Source organism: Pistacia vera, unplaced genomic scaffold (assembly GCF_008641045.1).
Source record: "Pistacia vera cultivar Batoury unplaced genomic scaffold, PisVer_v2 Contig860, whole genome shotgun sequence".
In the NCBI taxonomy this organism is placed as follows: Eukaryota; Viridiplantae; Streptophyta; class Magnoliopsida; order Sapindales; family Anacardiaceae; genus Pistacia; species Pistacia vera.
The window spans coordinates 198,279-214,962 of record NW_022196735.1 but is presented as its reverse complement, the minus strand read 5'-3'; the positions used below and the strand labels follow the sequence as shown (position 1 = coordinate 214,962).

General features: G+C 35.2%; 2 protein-coding genes across 4 annotated transcripts; one reads left to right on the top strand and one right to left on the bottom strand.

The window, feature by feature from the left end:
• Positions 1–667: 667 nt before the first annotated feature.
• LOC116118863 (aminopeptidase P2-like) lies at positions 668–8,575 on the top strand. 2 transcript variants are annotated; one of them, XM_031404827.1, is made up of 13 exons: positions 668–1,034; positions 1,651–1,776; positions 1,960–2,079; positions 2,577–2,852; positions 4,272–4,444; positions 4,772–5,026; positions 5,577–5,728; positions 5,991–6,181; positions 6,816–6,924; positions 7,049–7,203; positions 7,482–7,574; positions 8,121–8,201; positions 8,500–8,575. In XM_031404827.1, the coding sequence occupies exons 1-13, from the start codon at positions 708–710 to the stop codon at positions 8,560–8,562; spliced, it is 2,121 nt and encodes a 706-aa protein (XP_031260687.1). In that variant the 5' UTR covers positions 668–707; the 3' UTR covers positions 8,563–8,575. The 2 variants fall into 2 exon arrangements, with proteins under 2 accessions (XP_031260687.1, XP_031260686.1); XM_031404826.1 differs by lacking the exon at positions 4,272–4,444 and adding an exon at positions 3,115–3,287.
• A 1,724-nt stretch (positions 8,576–10,299) lies between these two features.
• On the bottom strand, positions 10,300–16,455 carry LOC116118849 (long chain acyl-CoA synthetase 7, peroxisomal-like). Of its 2 annotated transcripts, none has more exons than XM_031404810.1 (23): positions 16,278–16,455; positions 16,049–16,109; positions 15,439–15,516; positions 15,237–15,308; positions 15,055–15,136; positions 14,707–14,812; positions 14,557–14,633; positions 14,225–14,269; positions 14,031–14,117; positions 13,517–13,606; positions 13,334–13,413; positions 13,110–13,203; positions 12,838–12,926; positions 12,662–12,750; positions 12,341–12,470; positions 12,088–12,206; positions 11,588–11,711; positions 11,417–11,503; positions 11,168–11,271; positions 11,006–11,091; positions 10,742–10,828; positions 10,573–10,659; positions 10,300–10,437 (listed from the first exon to the last, which is right to left on the bottom strand). In XM_031404810.1, the coding sequence occupies exons 1-23, from the start codon at positions 16,396–16,398 to the stop codon at positions 10,333–10,335; spliced, it is 2,100 nt and encodes a 699-aa protein (XP_031260670.1). In that variant the 5' UTR covers positions 16,399–16,455; the 3' UTR covers positions 10,300–10,332. The 2 variants fall into 2 exon arrangements, with proteins under 2 accessions (XP_031260670.1, XP_031260672.1); XM_031404812.1 differs by having other exon boundaries at positions 14,240–14,269.
• Between the last annotated feature and the right edge of the window lie 229 nt (positions 16,456–16,684).

Genomic DNA, 16,684 nt, shown 5'->3' with positions numbered 1-16,684 from the left:
TTAACCGGTTTTCCTCTTTTTATTGGATAAAACTTAGTTTTTTTTTTAAATTTTTTTTAAAATTAAATTATAAAAATCAACAATACATATCCAAATAAAAATTAAACATTCATACATATCCATTAACCACAACTAACAATACATTAAAAATTGATACAAATAAAAGTCCGAAATTAAACAAAATTAAAAGTTCATAACGAAACGTCCATAATAAAATAACTAAATAAGTCTCGAAAACAACAAAAGAAATTGTGCAAATTTAAAGATTAAGATTTTAATATATATATATAACCGGTTTTCATTTTTACTCGAACCTAAAATCCAGTTTTTTGAATTTTTTGAACCGTAACCAAATCATTTTTTTGGTTAATCGGTTTTTTAGTTCGGTTCGGTTTTTGCATTTCTTTGAACATCCCTAATAGCAAGGGTGAAAGAGTATCCACGTTATAGTTTTCAAACCTTTAGGGTTCAATTAAAGGTATTAAAAATTGTTATCTCATATTCTCCCTAAACTTTTTGGCGGACTCAAATACCCCCAGAGTATTGATACTTTCCAATCAACCCCATCTATTTTCCAGTTTTATCTCCTCTTGAAACTGAACTGAAACTCGACACTTTTCATCATTCAACAAAACCTTATCTTTCAGACTTTCACTGCTCTCTCTCTCTCTCTCTCTCTCTCTCTCTCTCTCTGCAGAATCGCCACCATGCACTCACTATCATCACAGGCGATGCGCCCTCTTTCTCTCTCGCCATCCTTCACTCACTCGTCTTGTCAATTTCGCTTCCTCTCTTCTCTCTCACTCCCTGTTTTCCATAAATTTCAAACCCGCCCCTCATTTTACAAAATTTATCCAAAAGCTCCTCTTTTTGTCAGAAACTGCACTTCCATATCCGCCAAACCCTCTTCCGAGTTCCGCAAGGACCGGACCCAAGAGCCACCGGATGAGAAGCTCCGCGCGCTTCGCGAGCTGTTTACCAAGCCTGGAGTTAACATTGATGCGTATATCATACCTTCTCAGGACGCTCACCAGGTTCAAATCATCGTTTCTAATTTGTTGTTGATGTGTTTCTGTGGTTTTGTGTGTTGATTGCTGTGAAAGATTTTGTGTTAAGAATTTCTGTTGTTTTTAGTTGATTTCGGATGCTTGGCGGACGGTAGAACTCAATTGGGTTTTGGCTGTTTTCTGCAATTGCTTTGAAAAATTTTAGCTTTATTGTTTTTGCCTTTTGGTAAATTTGGGTGGTTGGTTTTTAACAACATCTATGAGTGGTTGCATATTATGTTTTTGTGGATAATGAGCTATTCGAGGTCTTTGAACTATTTAATGTTCAATTTCCAGATACTTTAGTAGAGCTATGATGTATTGTTGTTAAATTTGAACTGAGATTCTTTTGTTTCGAAATTTTGTTTTTTTTAGTGAAGTTAATAGGGAAGTTTATCCAAGAGATTAATGATTGTCTTAGTAAAATATTTGTAACATGTATCTTCAGTTGAATTTCTAGATTGTTAGATTACTGCATGAGTATTGAAAATGAAACCGGGATGCCTATTTGGGCTACGACTTCTCTGGTATAGAACTTGGATAAATGGAATTTCCATTGTTTTCTGTATTTAAGCGTTAATGTTCTCTCCATTTTGGTTTCCAGAGTGAGTTCATTGCTGAATGTTATATGAGGAGGACTTTTATATCTGGATTTACTGGTAGTGCTGGCACTGCTATTGTCACAAAGGATAAAGCAGCTCTATGGACAGATGGTCGTTACTTTCTCCAGGTTTGGAAGGAAGACACCTTAAAATCTTTTTGCTTTGCTAGATTTGGTGCCTTGTGCATAGTCACAGTATTTGTTATGCTAACTCTTTTTGCTGGTTGTTCTCTATAACAACAAGACTATCTGCATTTTACTTAACTAGTTTGAGAAGGTGTTCTTGCTAATTATTTATTTTGTTATAATTAGGCTGAGAAGCAGCTGAACCCTAGTTGGATTCTTATGCGAAGTGGTAACCTTGGAATCCCTACTATCAGTGAATGGCTAAACAGTGTTTTGGTGCCTGGAGGCAGAGTTGGCATTGATCCGGTGAGCAATTTCTCAACCTCCTAAATGGGTGTATTGCATGTTTTGTTAGTGCAGCTCATCATCTTTAAGGTTTTTTTTTTTTTTTTGGCTGCTGCTTTTTACTGGCTTTCATCTTAAGATGCCAATATTCATTCTCTCATTTTTTTTTTTTCCCCCCTTTCCGATAAGAAACTGCAACTTTTCTGTATAGAAAAAGTGATTTACATGAAAGAGAACAAGCTTTCCACACAAAAATCAGGGAATAGAAGGAACAATAAAGCCAGAATGTTTCTAATATATTGAACAATTTTAGGAGCATAGGTTCATAAATCATCTGTCTTATGCTTCGTTTGTAACTTGCATTTTATATTGGTATATTTAATTAATAAATTATGTTCATTTTTTCGCTTCTTATGTTCAAGTATCAAATTTCTGTGCTCCTGTATATATTCTGTTTATTCTGGTACGTACTTGCATGTGTCTGATGCCCCCTTTTCTTGATAATGTGAAGGGAGCAGTTTCTATTTTCTTCTGCTGCTGCAGAGGAATTGAAGGAGGCTATAGGGCAGAAGAATCATGAGTTAGTTTACTTGTACGATTTTAATCTTGTGGATGCTATATGGAAGGAATCAAGGCCAAAGCCTCCGAACAAACCTATTAGAGTACATGACCTGAAATATGCTGGATTAGATGTGGCATCAAAACTATCTTCCCTGCGGTCTGAACTTGTTGATGCTGGTTCGTCTGCCATTATAATATCAATGCTTGATGAAATCGCCTGGCTGCTAAATTTGGTACAATTTCAATCTGCTCTATTAAACTTGTTCTGTTATATTTTATATATATAGAAGCAGTGCCTATAAACAAATTCTATTTCAAAATCTGTTGGAGTGCTGGTACTTAGAATCAATATAGCATAGTGGCACCATCTGTCTAACATCCTTAAATCTAGTTCAAGCTTATATGGTAGCAGAGCAATATTTTTTTCTTTTACTAAATCATGCAATAATGTTTTCCGCTGTTCAATGAAATCACACTACAAATTTTTTGTTGCAGAGAGGAAGTGATGTTCCACATTCCCCTGTTATGTATGCCTACTTAATTGTGGAAACGGCCAAAGCAAAATTATTTATAGATGATTCTAAAGTTACCACAGACGTGATGAATTACTTGAAGAATGCCGGTGTAGAGTTGAGGCCATATGATTCCATCCTTTCTGAAATAAAAAGGTAGGTTTAGGGGTTCAGATGTCTGATTTGACATTTATTTGTGTGCTTTTATGTAGTTTTGCATTTTAGATCACACATTATGACAAAATTTACACCTGTTTNCCCCTTTCCGATAAGAAACTGCAACTTTTTTGTATAGAAAAAGTGATTTACATGAAAGAGAACAAGCTTTCCACACAAAAATCAGGGAATAGAAGGAACAATAAAGCCAGAATATTTCTAATATATTGAACAATTTTAGGAGCATAGTTTCATAAATCATCTGTCTTATGCTTGCTTTGTAACTTGCATTTTATATTGGTATATTTAATTAATAAATTATGTTCATTTTTTTGCTTCTTATGTTCAAGTATCAAATTTCTGTGCACCTGTATATATTCTGTTTATTCTGGTACGTACTTGCATGTGTCTGATGCCCCCTTTTCTTGATAATGTGAAGGGAGCAGTTTCTATTTTCTTCTGCTGCTGCAGAGGAATTGAAGGAGGCTATAGGGCAGAAGAATCATGAGTTAGTTTACTTGTACGATTTTAATCTTGTGGATGCTATATGGAAGGAATCAAGGCCAAAGCCTCCGAACAAACCTATTAGAGTACATGACCTGAAATATGCTGGATTAGATGTGGCATCAAAACTATCTTCCCTGCGGTCTGAACTTGTTGATGCTGGTTCGTCTGCCATTATAATATCAATGCTTGATGAAATCGCCTGGCTGCTAAATTTGGTACAATTTCAATCTGCTCTATTAAACTTGTTCTGTTATATTTTATATATATAGAAGCAGTGCCTATAAACAAATTCTATTTCAAAATCTGTTGGAGTGCTGGTACTTAGAATCAATATAGCATAGTGGCACCATCTGTCTAACATCCTTAAATCTAGTTCAAGCTTATATGGTAGCAGAGCAATATTTTTTTCTTTTACTAAATCATGCAATAATGTTTTCTGCTGTTCAAGGGAATCACACTACAAATTTTTTGTTGCAGAGAGGAAGTGATGTTCCACATTCCCCTGTTATGTATGCCTACTTAATTGTGGAAACGGCCAAAGCAAAATTATTTATAGATGATTCTAAAGTTACCACAGACGTGATGAATCACTTGAAGAATGCCGGTGTAGAGTTGAGGCCATATGATTCCATCCTTTCTGAAATAAAAAGGTAGGTTTAGGGGTTCAGATGTCTGATTTGACATTTATTTGTGTGCTTTTATGTAGTTTTGCATTTTAGATCACACATTATGACAAAATTTACACCTGTTTCTGTAGTAGGTTTAGATGGTTGTTAATTGCATTAATAAAAATTTGTCGAACTTTATAGCTGCTAATGCAATGTTAATTTTCAGATGTTTACTGTGTGAAAATTGCTGCCAATAAAAGCTGCATCTTTGTCTAGCCTGCCAATTTTCATTTTCCCCCTTTCTTTTAGCTTAATATTCAGTCATGTAATCATGTCATAATGCAAGTGGTATATGGCTTTTTTTACCAGTTTGGCAGCTCAAGGTGCTCGACTTTGGTTGGATCCTTCCTCTGTTAATGCTGCTATTATGAACACCTATAAGATTGCCAATGAAAGATATCTTGAAAGTATTGAGAATAAGAAGAAGAGTAAGACTAAGATGTATGGTGACACCAATGGTCAGTCTGGAGGACCCACTGGGGTTTTGAAGACATCTCCTGTCGCTGTTGCAAAGGCATTGAAAAATTCTGCTGAGTTAGAAGGAATGCGAAACTCTCATTTAAGGTAAGCGATTCTTCCTGTGGAAGGTACTGACGTTCCGAATTTGAGGGTAAAGACAATTTTGCATCATGATAGTGATTATTTCTATTGCCTTTCAGTTCTTTTTTCCTGGTAATCTATCATATATTTGAGCAGATTCTATATAACACAAAGTTTTTGATACTGGACAATGACTAAATTACATTTTCATGTGATCTTTCACTTACCTTTTTAATTGACCTCTATCATTTGTCCTCCATCAAATTTTTACTCTGTTGAATAAATATGGACTCTCTTGGTGTGTGATTGAATAAGTACTTTTGTGGAATTTTTTTCTAAGAATAATATCTTGTGACATTCTTTGAGTAAAAGTCATGAAAAGTAGCTTGTGAGCAAGAGCAGGATGAGAGGCAGTACCTGCGAACATTCATATCATATCTTCTTGAGGATGTAACTCATTATTTAGGTTAAAAAATAAAAAAATAAAATAAAATTCTACTGTAATTGTTTGTGACAAAGATAGAATAGCTAAACAATTTTAAGAAATATTTTAATCATAATGTTTCCTTTGCAGGGATGCTGCTGCGTTGGCACAGTTTTGGGTCTGGCTGGAAGAAGAACTTCATAATGGTGTGAAACTAACAGAGGTAGATGTTGCAGACAAACTTCTTGAATTCCGTTCAAAGCAGGCTGGTTTTATAGATACTAGCTTCGATACCATAAGTGGTATATTCACTTTTGCATTCTTGATTACCTATCTTCTACCCCTGGTTATTTCAGTTTTAATTATATTTTCACTGATTCTTCAGTCACTTTTTCTACTGAAATATGTTGCAGCTTTCTTTTCATCATCCTATTTTCTATTATGATAGAAACTTATCCTTCAACAGCTTCTACCCTCAGATTTTGTTAACAGAAACTTATTATAATATATGTCCTTATCATCTGTTTCCCGATTTCGTTGCTCACAATTAAGATGATCTTACAGGTTCCGGTGCAAATGGTGCTATCATACACTACAAACCAGAAACAGACAATTGTAGTGTTGTGGACTCGAATAAACTTTTCCTATTAGACAGTGGAGCTCAATATGAGGATGGAACAACTGACATAACTAGGACAGTGCACTTTGGCGAACCTACTGCTCGGCAGAAAGAATGCTTCACCCGAGTTTTACAGGTGTCAAGTCTTTCTTTATCTGTCTTAATCTATATTACATGAAGAGGCTTTGTAATAACTCATATATGTTTAGTTTTGAGAGTAGGAATAGGTAATTTTGCATTGTTGATTTCAGATTTATTGCTTTGAACTTTTTTGCCTCTCTAGCATCTCAATGGTGCTCTTTATTTTAAAGAGCATATTTCATATAAATGAAGAGCATCTTCATTAATTTCTAAATATAAAAAACAAATTTTTTATTCAAATCCAATGGACTCTTTAAATTTAATGAAGATGCTCTTTATTTTCAAGAAAGAAACTTGATAGGAGAGAGAATTAATAAATAAAATGCATAGAAACTTGTAGTTTATTAATTTAAATTAGGATAGAGAGTAAAATTTGACTTTCTAGATGTGGAAAGTCAAAACTCACTCTTTAATTTATATTTAAAGGATAAAGAGTCTGTTGGACTCTTGTTTTTATGGATAGACTCTTTATAATAAAAAGTTTGGGTCATATAAAGAGTTCTTTGGAGATGCTCTTATAAGCTAGCATTGTCTTCTCTAATTTTCTACTTACTGGACTACTATCTTTTTGTTGAAATATTTGATGTTTCATATTTGGTATAATCTGACTGTAGAATGCGTGATTGCAGGGTCATATAGCTCTTGATCAGGCAGTATTCCCTGAAAGTACTCCTGGTTTTGTATTGGATCCTTTTGCCCGTTCTTTCCTTTGGAAGATTGGACTTGATTACCGACATGGTATATTTCATGCCTTTTTGTTGCCTATATATGTGGTGGCCTGGTGGGAAACTTTTGCGATCTCACAAGTCCTTGATTGAGAGAAGGTGCTGATTTGTTAATCATATCTACTTCCATGTACTAGGAACTGGACATGGTGTGGGAGCTGCACTGAATGTTCATGAGGGTCCCCAAAGTATTAGCTATAGATATGGAAATATGACTCCCTTAATGGAAGGCATGATTGTCAGCAACGAACCTGGCTATTATGAAGACCATGCCTTTGGCATTCGCATTGAGGTACAACATTCATATTGTATTTATCTCAGCTTCTAATGTTGCCAAATTTTGAGGACATACATACTTGTGATATCTGATTGCTGTACTTGAAATTGATGTTTGTTTTTTATTTTTTTTATCTTTCTTAGGTTAATTCCTTGTTTCATCTCTCTTTTCCTCTCTTCCATGTGTATTTGACATTCTATAATTTCTGATAAATGTTTGATATGTGACATCTTTTTCAGTCGCACTCTTGCATTCTTCTGTATATTTTGTAGTTACGTTAACTTGTCTTGCAGAATCTTCTTTACATTAAAGAGGTCGACACACCCAATCGTTTTGGAGGAACTGCATATCTGGGATTTGAAAAACTCACATTTGTCCCCATACAGGTATTCTACTCATTGCCAATCCTGGTCAAGTTGTTTAGGAAACCACACCAAAATATAATTAAACGAGACTCTTTCTCTGTGCTTATTATTCAGAATATGGAGTTGTTCAATGTCCTGGTTTCTCATGCAGCCTCATTGATTAAATGGAGTTTACACAACATGATGACCATGTGCTCCAAGTCTAGTTCAGCTCTTTTGAGCTGTTAAAATGAATCCGTGGCTGTATGCTAATAGTGTAAGGGGTTGGCTTTCATGCGGACAAACACTAAATGCTAAATTTCGTGCTAGTAATGTCCTACAAAATCGACAGAAACATAATGTAAAACTTAGTTTGATGTAGATAGTGGTGTTAAGGCCAGGGCTAATTGCTTAAAGAGGGTATCGTTTCAATACAATTTTGAGGACCGAAATTTGAGTGGCCTAAGTATTATATTATCTCTAATTTATCTCAGAGCTTCTGCTTTACAATTCAGCCTTTCTTTTGTTGGATAGTTTTTCTCTGGTGCGATATATTTTTCTTTATGCTTTTTTTTTTTTTTCCTGCAGACGAAATTGGTTGATTTATCATTGCTTTCCGTTGCGGAGATTGATTGGCTTAATGATTACCATTCTCAAGTCTGGGAGAAGGTAAGTGCATGTTTGGAAATTTATTAAAGCTGGCTCGACAATTCTGTTTTCGGCACATATATAGGTGCAGCCTGATGTGCCTTCCGCAGCCCTTCCCAAATTAGACAAACTGTTGGACATTTATGAAGTTTTTTAATGCTTTTGGAAGCATGCATTCCTGAATAACCTGAGATCTTGTGCAGACGAGTCGTTAATCTAAGTTTTTTCCAGCATCCTGTTACTTTTATTTATTTATTTCTTTGGTAATATTGGTTTGAAATTTAGTGATGTTGATCATTAACCTTGGTCTATCTAACAGGTTTCACCATTGCTGGATGGTTCCGCTGGACAATGGCTTTGGAACAACACACGGCCACTCTGATTTTCCTTCTGCATCTTTGCTTGTTCACTATAATTCTCAAGTTATGAAGGCATGCCCGATCTCATTTCTTATTTCTACTGTGCTGTAGATATAATTCAACCAGAGTAATGGCAGATTATAGTATGTACAGAACACTGCATTGTTTATTAAACTTGATTCGAAATATTTGTCTGCATTCTATTGTTCCATATTTTTCTTTTTCAGTTTAGAAAACAATAGAAATGCTTCTTAAAGGTTCTAGTTAACAATTATTAGGGTTTATTCAATCTCCTCAGCCATGTAGAGAACTAAAATCAAGATAGCTACGGGTCCATTTGTTTTGTTATTTTGGATAGGAGTTTTGATATTTTTAGAGTTGGGTGAGAATAACGAGGTAGAATTTAAAAATTAACAAAAACACCCCTCTAGGTTTGCTAATTTACTAAATACTCCAATATATAAAAATTTTTGTAAAATGACAAAAACACTCTCACTTACAATCGTCAAATTCTAGCCACCACCGTCGAAATCTAGCATTACGACGCATGATCAATCGGATCTAGCCATTCGTGTGTCGATATAGCCTTTTTTGGCTAGATCCACCACGGATCTAGCTGAAAAAGACTAGATCTACAGTCATTTTTGGTCATTGACGATCAAAGATATGGTCGTCATTGATGGTTAACAACGACCAGCTACGGCCAGATCTTTGGCCGTGGATCTGGTCGGAAAATGATAGATCGACACACTATCGACCAGATCCAGCTGGTAGTAGGGGTGCTCAAAAGCGATTAACCGGTAGTAGGGGTGTTCAAAGAACCGGATTTTCAGTTCGGGAAAATTTCCGAACCAAAACCTAACCGGTTTTAGGGAAAACCGATTTTTCGGTTAATCGGTTTCGGTTTTAGGGAAAACCGGTTAACCGTTTTAAAAAAAGCGATTAACTGGTTTTCCCTTTTTTTTTTGATAAATTTTTTTTTTTATTTTGTCCTAAATTAAATTGTAAATATAGACAATACATTGGGAACTAAGAAAAACATTTTGGATTGGGATTTTAGATTGAGTGAATTAGGGATTTATTTTAGTTTAGGTTATTATTTATTTATTTAATATATATTTGAAAAATCGGTTTTCGGTTAACTGTTTCTAATTTTTCCCTAACCGGTAACTGAACTGAAAATTCGATTTTTTAAATTTTTTGAATCGTAACCAAACCGTTTTTTCGGTTAATCGATTTTTTGGTTCGGTTATCGGTTTGGTTAGCGGTTCGGTTCGATTTTTGCATCTTTTTAAGCACCCCTAGCTGATAGTGTACCATTATACTAGATTCCGACCGCCTTCCGACGGTGATGGTCGAAATCTGACAAATGTGAGTGGGTGAAAGTGTTTTTGTTCATTTTTAAACTTTTTTTCTGAGGGTATTTAGTTAAATTAATAAACTTAAGGGATTTAAAATATGGTTTAATAAAATATAATAATATTATGAGGATAATAAAACAAACAGTTATTTTGAGGATAGGATTGGGAATACGATATAAAATATTGAACCAAACGGATCCATATTATATACAGCGTGGTTTAAGCTTAAGGGCCAAGAGTAAATAAATACTGTATGACTACAATACCTGTTACAACTTACAACAGAAGCGCAATGAGAACTTTTCTCTGACACTCGTAAATCTGGAGTGTATGAGTTACAACAATCGAATCATAAGATTTTATTAGCAACCACATTCCATGGATGAAAACTGAACAGCATATTTCTTCTATCTTCATACTGCAAATACAAACCTATAAGCGCGACATTTTTGTCGGTGTTGAATCTGAAGATGAAAGCTCAGCATACATGTTTGATATTGCTTTTGCATAGTATGCCTTAGCTTGCGGCCTTTTGATCTGGAAAAGATTTCGGGTTAAAACACAGAATTAGTTTTTCGTTTGCCATAACTTTGCTTAGTTTAGGTGTCCAAAGATTATACAAAAGGCATATATGATTTTTATGTATTGGTATGCATTATGGAAGGAACTTACTTTGAATGTTGGAGTGAGAAGGCCATTCTCATCAGAGAACGGTTCCGGCACCAAAGTTACAGCTTTTGCGAATTCAAAACCCCTCAACTAAACCATTGTGAGAAGAGAAAAATGGTAAGCCTTAATTCAACTCGAAGGGTGAAAAGCATACTTGGTTTGAAGAATTTACCTGGCCTTCCTTTCCAACAGCATCCATATCAGCAAGAACGGCTTTTCTCGCTCTTGGATCATTGCACAACTGTTCTAAATTCTCAAACTGCATAAATGTACGCAAATTACCACGATCAATATACATCAGCGGAAAACAAAAAATTCTCTACTATGAATTCTTTGCGACATCAGGACTTAATTAGCTTCCTAAAGTTGAGGTTAGCGAGGTCACTTTGATAGGTTACGGAATGAAAAGTAGTAATAAGAGAAATACAAAAATGACCTTGATTCCTTCAGATGCAGCCCAAGCTTTTAAAACATCAGGATCCACCGCAACAACAGCTACTAAACAAGAGTTAAAGCTATCACCTAAGATAAAATTATGTAGTTAGTATGTAAGTGTAGCTGGACAGTTCGATATACATTATAAGCACCGATTCTGTACCATAGATAAAACACTGTGAAATAAACTTGCACTTTGCATATACATTCTCGACCTTCTCTGGGGCAACATACTCTCCTTGTGCCAACTTGAATATGTTCTTTTTCCTGTCATAAGTTGAATGTAGCCTTATAATGGAGTCCAATAATTCAACACTAAACAACATAAATTTATGTACTTTTGACTGACAAATTTTTGAAGGCCAGCTAACAGAGGAAAGAGTGTCAGATTAACTTGTGCAATGGAAATTACCTATCAATAATCTTAAGACGACCTCCACTTAGCCACAGCCCGATATCTCCTGTATGCAGCCAACCATCTTCGTCCATTACTTCTCTCCTGTTCAATCAAACTGGGCAGTCAGACAGACTAGACAGTTGTAACTTCACTTTAGTATCATTAACAAAAGTTAAAGGTAACTACGTTTGAACTTCATCTTTGTAGTAGCCCAGGAAGACAGTGGAACCCCTGACACAGATTTCGCCACGAGGATAGGGCTCATCTTCAGAAGTGTAATTCATTTCAGGAACATCCACAAGTTTCACTTCTGAAAGAAGAAAAGACAAAACACCGATGATCACACATTAAAATTAACAAGAAACTTGTTCCTTCTGGCATCTCATTATATTTGCCTACGCTACGTTTTATTTAACATAAATTGTTTAATTGCGTTTGGCTTCTTCAGTTTTTGACTTCTTTATTGATGAAAAAACAGAAACTACTTGTACCTATTTACCTATCATTTAAAAGTACACTATACTTATTAACAAAAAAAAATGTCTCTCACACGGATCATTTGAGGGATGACAGAGCCATGGTGTTTAAATTAATAATTACAAGAGCTAAAGTCTTTTCCTTCAGGTGGGTGAGGATTGCGGAATCAAATATATGTATAAACACTTCCAATTCAGTAAGAACCTCACCACATGCGGGATTAGGAGACCCAACATGACCAGATAAGATGTCACCATCATCCATGCAGCTTATGACACAAGAAGTCTCAGTCATACCATATCCTTCAAGTACTTGACAGCCAAAGCACCTGAGAGTTTAATTACGTTTGCAACAAAATATAAAACAGTCATTTTATGTGTTTGTGTGTGTGTGTATGTGTATGTGCCAAGAGAGAAGCAAGGAGAGATAAAGGTGAATTCACCAATTTGAGAATCAACTTACACCTTCAAAAAGTCCATTACATCTGGGGACAAAGGCGAAGCACCTGATCCCATAAAACGGACTCGGCCTCCAAGCTTTTCCTTTATCTTATTAAACACCAATCTGTCCCACATTGATGATGGATTTTGGCCTGAAAAAGTTTTTGTTACATAGTCAATACAAGGAACTGTAAATGTTCAGACATTCAGGGTATGATCAATGATCTAACCTCTTTATTCTAAGCTATTTTTAGGAACTAGATAACGGTGATGGAAGAGCCAACAAGAAGATTCAAATGAAAAATATCAACAAAAATAAAGGCCAAGTTATTTACACACAGACCATTCACTATGGCTTGCTTCTTGGAGTTGAATGCAGCTGTGAATAACTTCTCCTTAAGAGTCCCAGAAGTCTTTACTGCATTTGTGATTCTATGGAAACCACCAGAATTAGACATGATGAGTGACCATAAAATTTGATCTAATGAATAATTATGCAGCAATCAACCATAATCTTACCCAGCATAAATTCGATTATACAACCGAGGAACACTGCAAAATAAGGTTGGTTTAAGGGCAGATAAATCATCCATCAACTTCATATTGTCCTGAAAATAAAAGGGATGAGCATACAAACAAATTTAGGTTATCCTCATATCTATAAAGTTAAAATGCACCAAGCTAATGCACAACATCCTCCCAATTCCAATTCTATTAGTAGTGGCTTTAATGCCGTCAAACACACAAGAATTACCAAAAGAAAAACTATAATCTTTAGTTGAGTCACCTACCCCTTGGTAGAAACCAATAGCAACGCCATAGTACACTGACAGAATCTGGTTAGTTCTCTCATAGATGTGTGCCAAAGGAAGATAAGATATGTAACTGTCGAAATAACACATAATTTTAACAGAGGAAAATCAGAATTCAAATAATAAATAAATAAATAAATAAGGACAAGCAAAACAAAACAAACTCATTTATCATTTAGTTATAATTTGAAAACTGAACCTACATGTCTGATGGATAAAATTTGACCATATAACTGAACCCAGCAACACTCGAAATTAAGTTCCTATGCGTCAAGACAACTCCCTGGCAAAAAGAAAAACAAAAAATATATATATATTTTATGTCCATGGCCATATCATTGAAAGTTAGTTGCAGAAGTAGAGAAACAAAGTTCACAACCTCTTACCTTTGGTGTTCCAGTGGTACCACTAGTGTAGCATATGGTTGCAATATCCTCAGGGTTTGGAGGGCAAAAAGGCTGAAGACTACTGCAGCCCTAAAAGACGACCATATATAATAAGGAAATGAAACATTAGTTCTTCACATGTAATGTCAGCCACAATCAGAGAAAAGGACAAAATGTATCTAAGAAGCTGCGTCTCAGATAAATAATTTGATTAATGTTATTATAGATTGTAGGTGATAAGAAATAAAAAAAAACTGATTACCAATCAGATTATGAATGAAGTATATGTTGTACTTGTTAATCTATAGGCAGTCTAAGTTCAAGAGGGATGACTGAAACATCAAAGCAGTATAATATAAGATACACAACATAATTAGCATTGACCAAGATGCAAAGGAAATCACGTAAGCATAATTCCTTATTTCATCCTATAATGCGTTCATAATACCATTTTCTCCACTAACAAATCAGTAACATATTAGAGAGGAAACCATAATGAAAATTTCAAAATTACCTGACTTAGAAGTTTTGAATATGTTACAAGCTTAACTCTTGATGTTGATGGAAGTAAGGGTAAGTGTTCATCCACCCCTCCCACCACCTGTTTTGGGAAAGATGCAGAGTACGAAGAGAGAGAAAAACAAATAAGTGCAATGCATACATTTAGTTTCCTCAATAAACTCACGTGCATTTTCTGTAAGTACATACCACTATGAGACATACAGATGGAATCTCAGAAATGAAGCTCAATAGCTGCAAGTTCCAGGAGATAGACATCAGATACGTTGCAGCTTCAGAACAAAAGGTCAGATTTTAATTCAGTGAACTCGTAGGAACCAAGTTGCTTAGTAATTTATATGCTGTTGCTATATTTCACAATTTCATCAGTGGTAAGTCTAGATAGAAACACAGTGAAATATAATGAAGTTCCTATTGGAAGTAAGGAGTTTGCAAAATATTTACACAATGCCATGTATTACTAGCTCATAGGCACAGTTTCCCTGAAAATTTCCGGCTTAAGAGGCAGAGAGTGATCTCACCATGTTCAAAGTTTGTGGGACGCAAAAAATTGCCTGTATTTCGGCATGATTGACAACATACTTAACAGCATCTGGACCTGGAAATAGAACAAAACCATTAGAAAATGATCAAGCAAAAAAGAAGATTCATTTCAACAATCAAATACGCACCAAGAGTGTCATACAAAGGAACCGAAATATAAGAATATGCTGAGCAAGCATGATCCACAATCAGCCATTCTGGTCTGTTTATAAAGTAAAGACCGATGCAAACTCCCTGTCCCACAAGAAGTCAAGAGATGCAATCAACGAGTGAAGTATTATCTAGGATGAGAATTTTTATTTGAGATGTACAGCTAGAGATTCCACAGACAGATTAATTTTTAAATATTTGTAAAATCAGAGTAGAATATACAGAATTAAAAGTTTAAACCCAATTCCAAAATTTTGCAACAATTCCTTAAATAAAATATTTTAAAAAAGAGAAAGAGAATTCAAGTTCTCAAGAGAATGACTCACTTTCATTAATCCATAACACCGAAGGCCAGAGCCTATTGCTTTTCGAGCAGTACTTGCTTCTCCATACGTCATCCATTTGTATCTGAATGAATACAATTTGTAAAATAGCATCATATTAAAATCATTTTCATTCTCGAACAATCATGAAAGTATAAAACACGATCGACCAATTACAAACTCACTCTCCAACTGTTCCATCCACCCTAATTCGTGTACCCAAGTACTTGTAATCTGGGAAAGTCTCAACAGTACGTCTGTATTCACAAAAATTAATAGAAAAAAGTCAGCACTCCCAGTCACATGCTCACACTGAAACTTTAAAAACTAGACATGCTAGATTATGCGATTGGTGAAACAAAATATTTTATAACAGATATATCTCACATGAAGTTATCGTGCAATGTCCTGATTTCAGGATGATTAGGAAACTTAGTGACAAGCTGCAGAGGCGAGCGTGCAGATCTGCCATTTCAACACATTGAATCAATCACAAAGATTTCAATATATGTAAATAAATACATGAATTCTGTACTCACATATAATTACAAGTAGCTCATAAGTTGCCAAGTGTAAGGTTATGTTAATATGTTCTGAGTATTTCACAAATGACAAATTTAACCAAAAGCAATTGCTTCTCATATTTCTATCACTTTAAGACTTACGCATGTGTTATTCATTCATGTATCCATCTAATAACATGATAAATTCATAAGACATGTGTTTACTATCTCTTCTATCCAACCAACAACAGCCATGATTGACCGATTGATTGATTGATTTGAAAGTTCTAAAGTTAATGCATATATGTCATAATATTATTGCACGAGAGCCCGTGAAAATGATCTTTCACTGACGCACACCCACCCTCATTTATTAAATCCAATTTTTCATTTACACATTCAATCATCTTGTTCCAAGGTTACTGACTTACTGTAGCACTATTATTCCTGTTGAGATGAAATGAAAGTAAAGCAGTGGAAAAAAAAAGCACTACCTATACACATTCCATTTCCCAGTTTGAAGTTTCTCAGGCAGAACAACGCTGTACTTTTGACCTGGTAAAAAACAGTAACCAGCTGAATTCAGAATGATTAACTAGTCCGTAAAACAGTAAGATCACTAACTAAACCATGACCACGCCGGCTAGAAGATTCATCGAATCATCTATCAGCTCATCCGAAAAAGAAACAAAAAAAAAAAAAAAACTAATCACACTAATTTACTGTGAACGAAGTTGCCAGCTGTGAGATTGTGCTGAATCTGAGACTGAGCGTCTGTATCGTTGCTGTTGATGAGGTGACACTGGATAGCTTCGAGCCTACGCTGAGCAGGAGAGTCTTCCATGGAGATTTTCTCGGGAAAATTAATGTTCGGTGAGATATTTTGTTTTGGATACTTTCTCTATTTCTATTTTTATTTTCCCGGGAATATGCCTTATATGAGAGGGAAAGTTGGTACTGCATAAGGATCGCTCTTTCGGTATTTTGAACAAAAAATAAATAAAATGATGGCACGGTTTTCAAGTGAGCGATCGTGAGGTGACGTGTACAATCGTTAGGATAAGGGTCGTTGATGTGATCTTGTGCTTTATTGGCGTGGCGTGATTGGTCGGTTGGTTCTGTCTTTGTCG

Bases quoted from the DNA above. Each gene is read 5' to 3' on its own strand.
- LOC116118863 (XM_031404827.1), top strand. From the start codon at position 708: ATGCACTCACTATCATCACAGGCGATGCGCCCTCTTTCTCTCTCGCCA. The intron at 2,080-2,576 runs GTGAGCAATTTC...TGAAGGGAGCAG, and splicing joins GCAGAGTTGGCATTGATCCG to TTTCTATTTTCTTCTGCTGC. The intron at 8,202-8,499 runs GTAAGTGCATGT...TCTATCTAACAG, and splicing joins ATTCTCAAGTCTGGGAGAAG to GTTTCACCATTGCTGGATGG.
- LOC116118849 (XM_031404810.1), bottom strand. From the start codon at position 16,398: ATGGAAGACTCTCCTGCTCAGCGTAGGCTCGAAGCTATCCAGTGTCAC. The intron at 16,110-16,277 runs GTAAATTAGTGT...GTTTTTTACCAG, and splicing joins AGCTGGCAACTTCGTTCACA to GTCAAAAGTACAGCGTTGTT. The intron at 11,504-11,587 runs GTAGTTACCTTT...TTGATTGAACAG, and splicing joins TACAAAGATGAAGTTCAAAC to GAGAGAAGTAATGGACGAAG.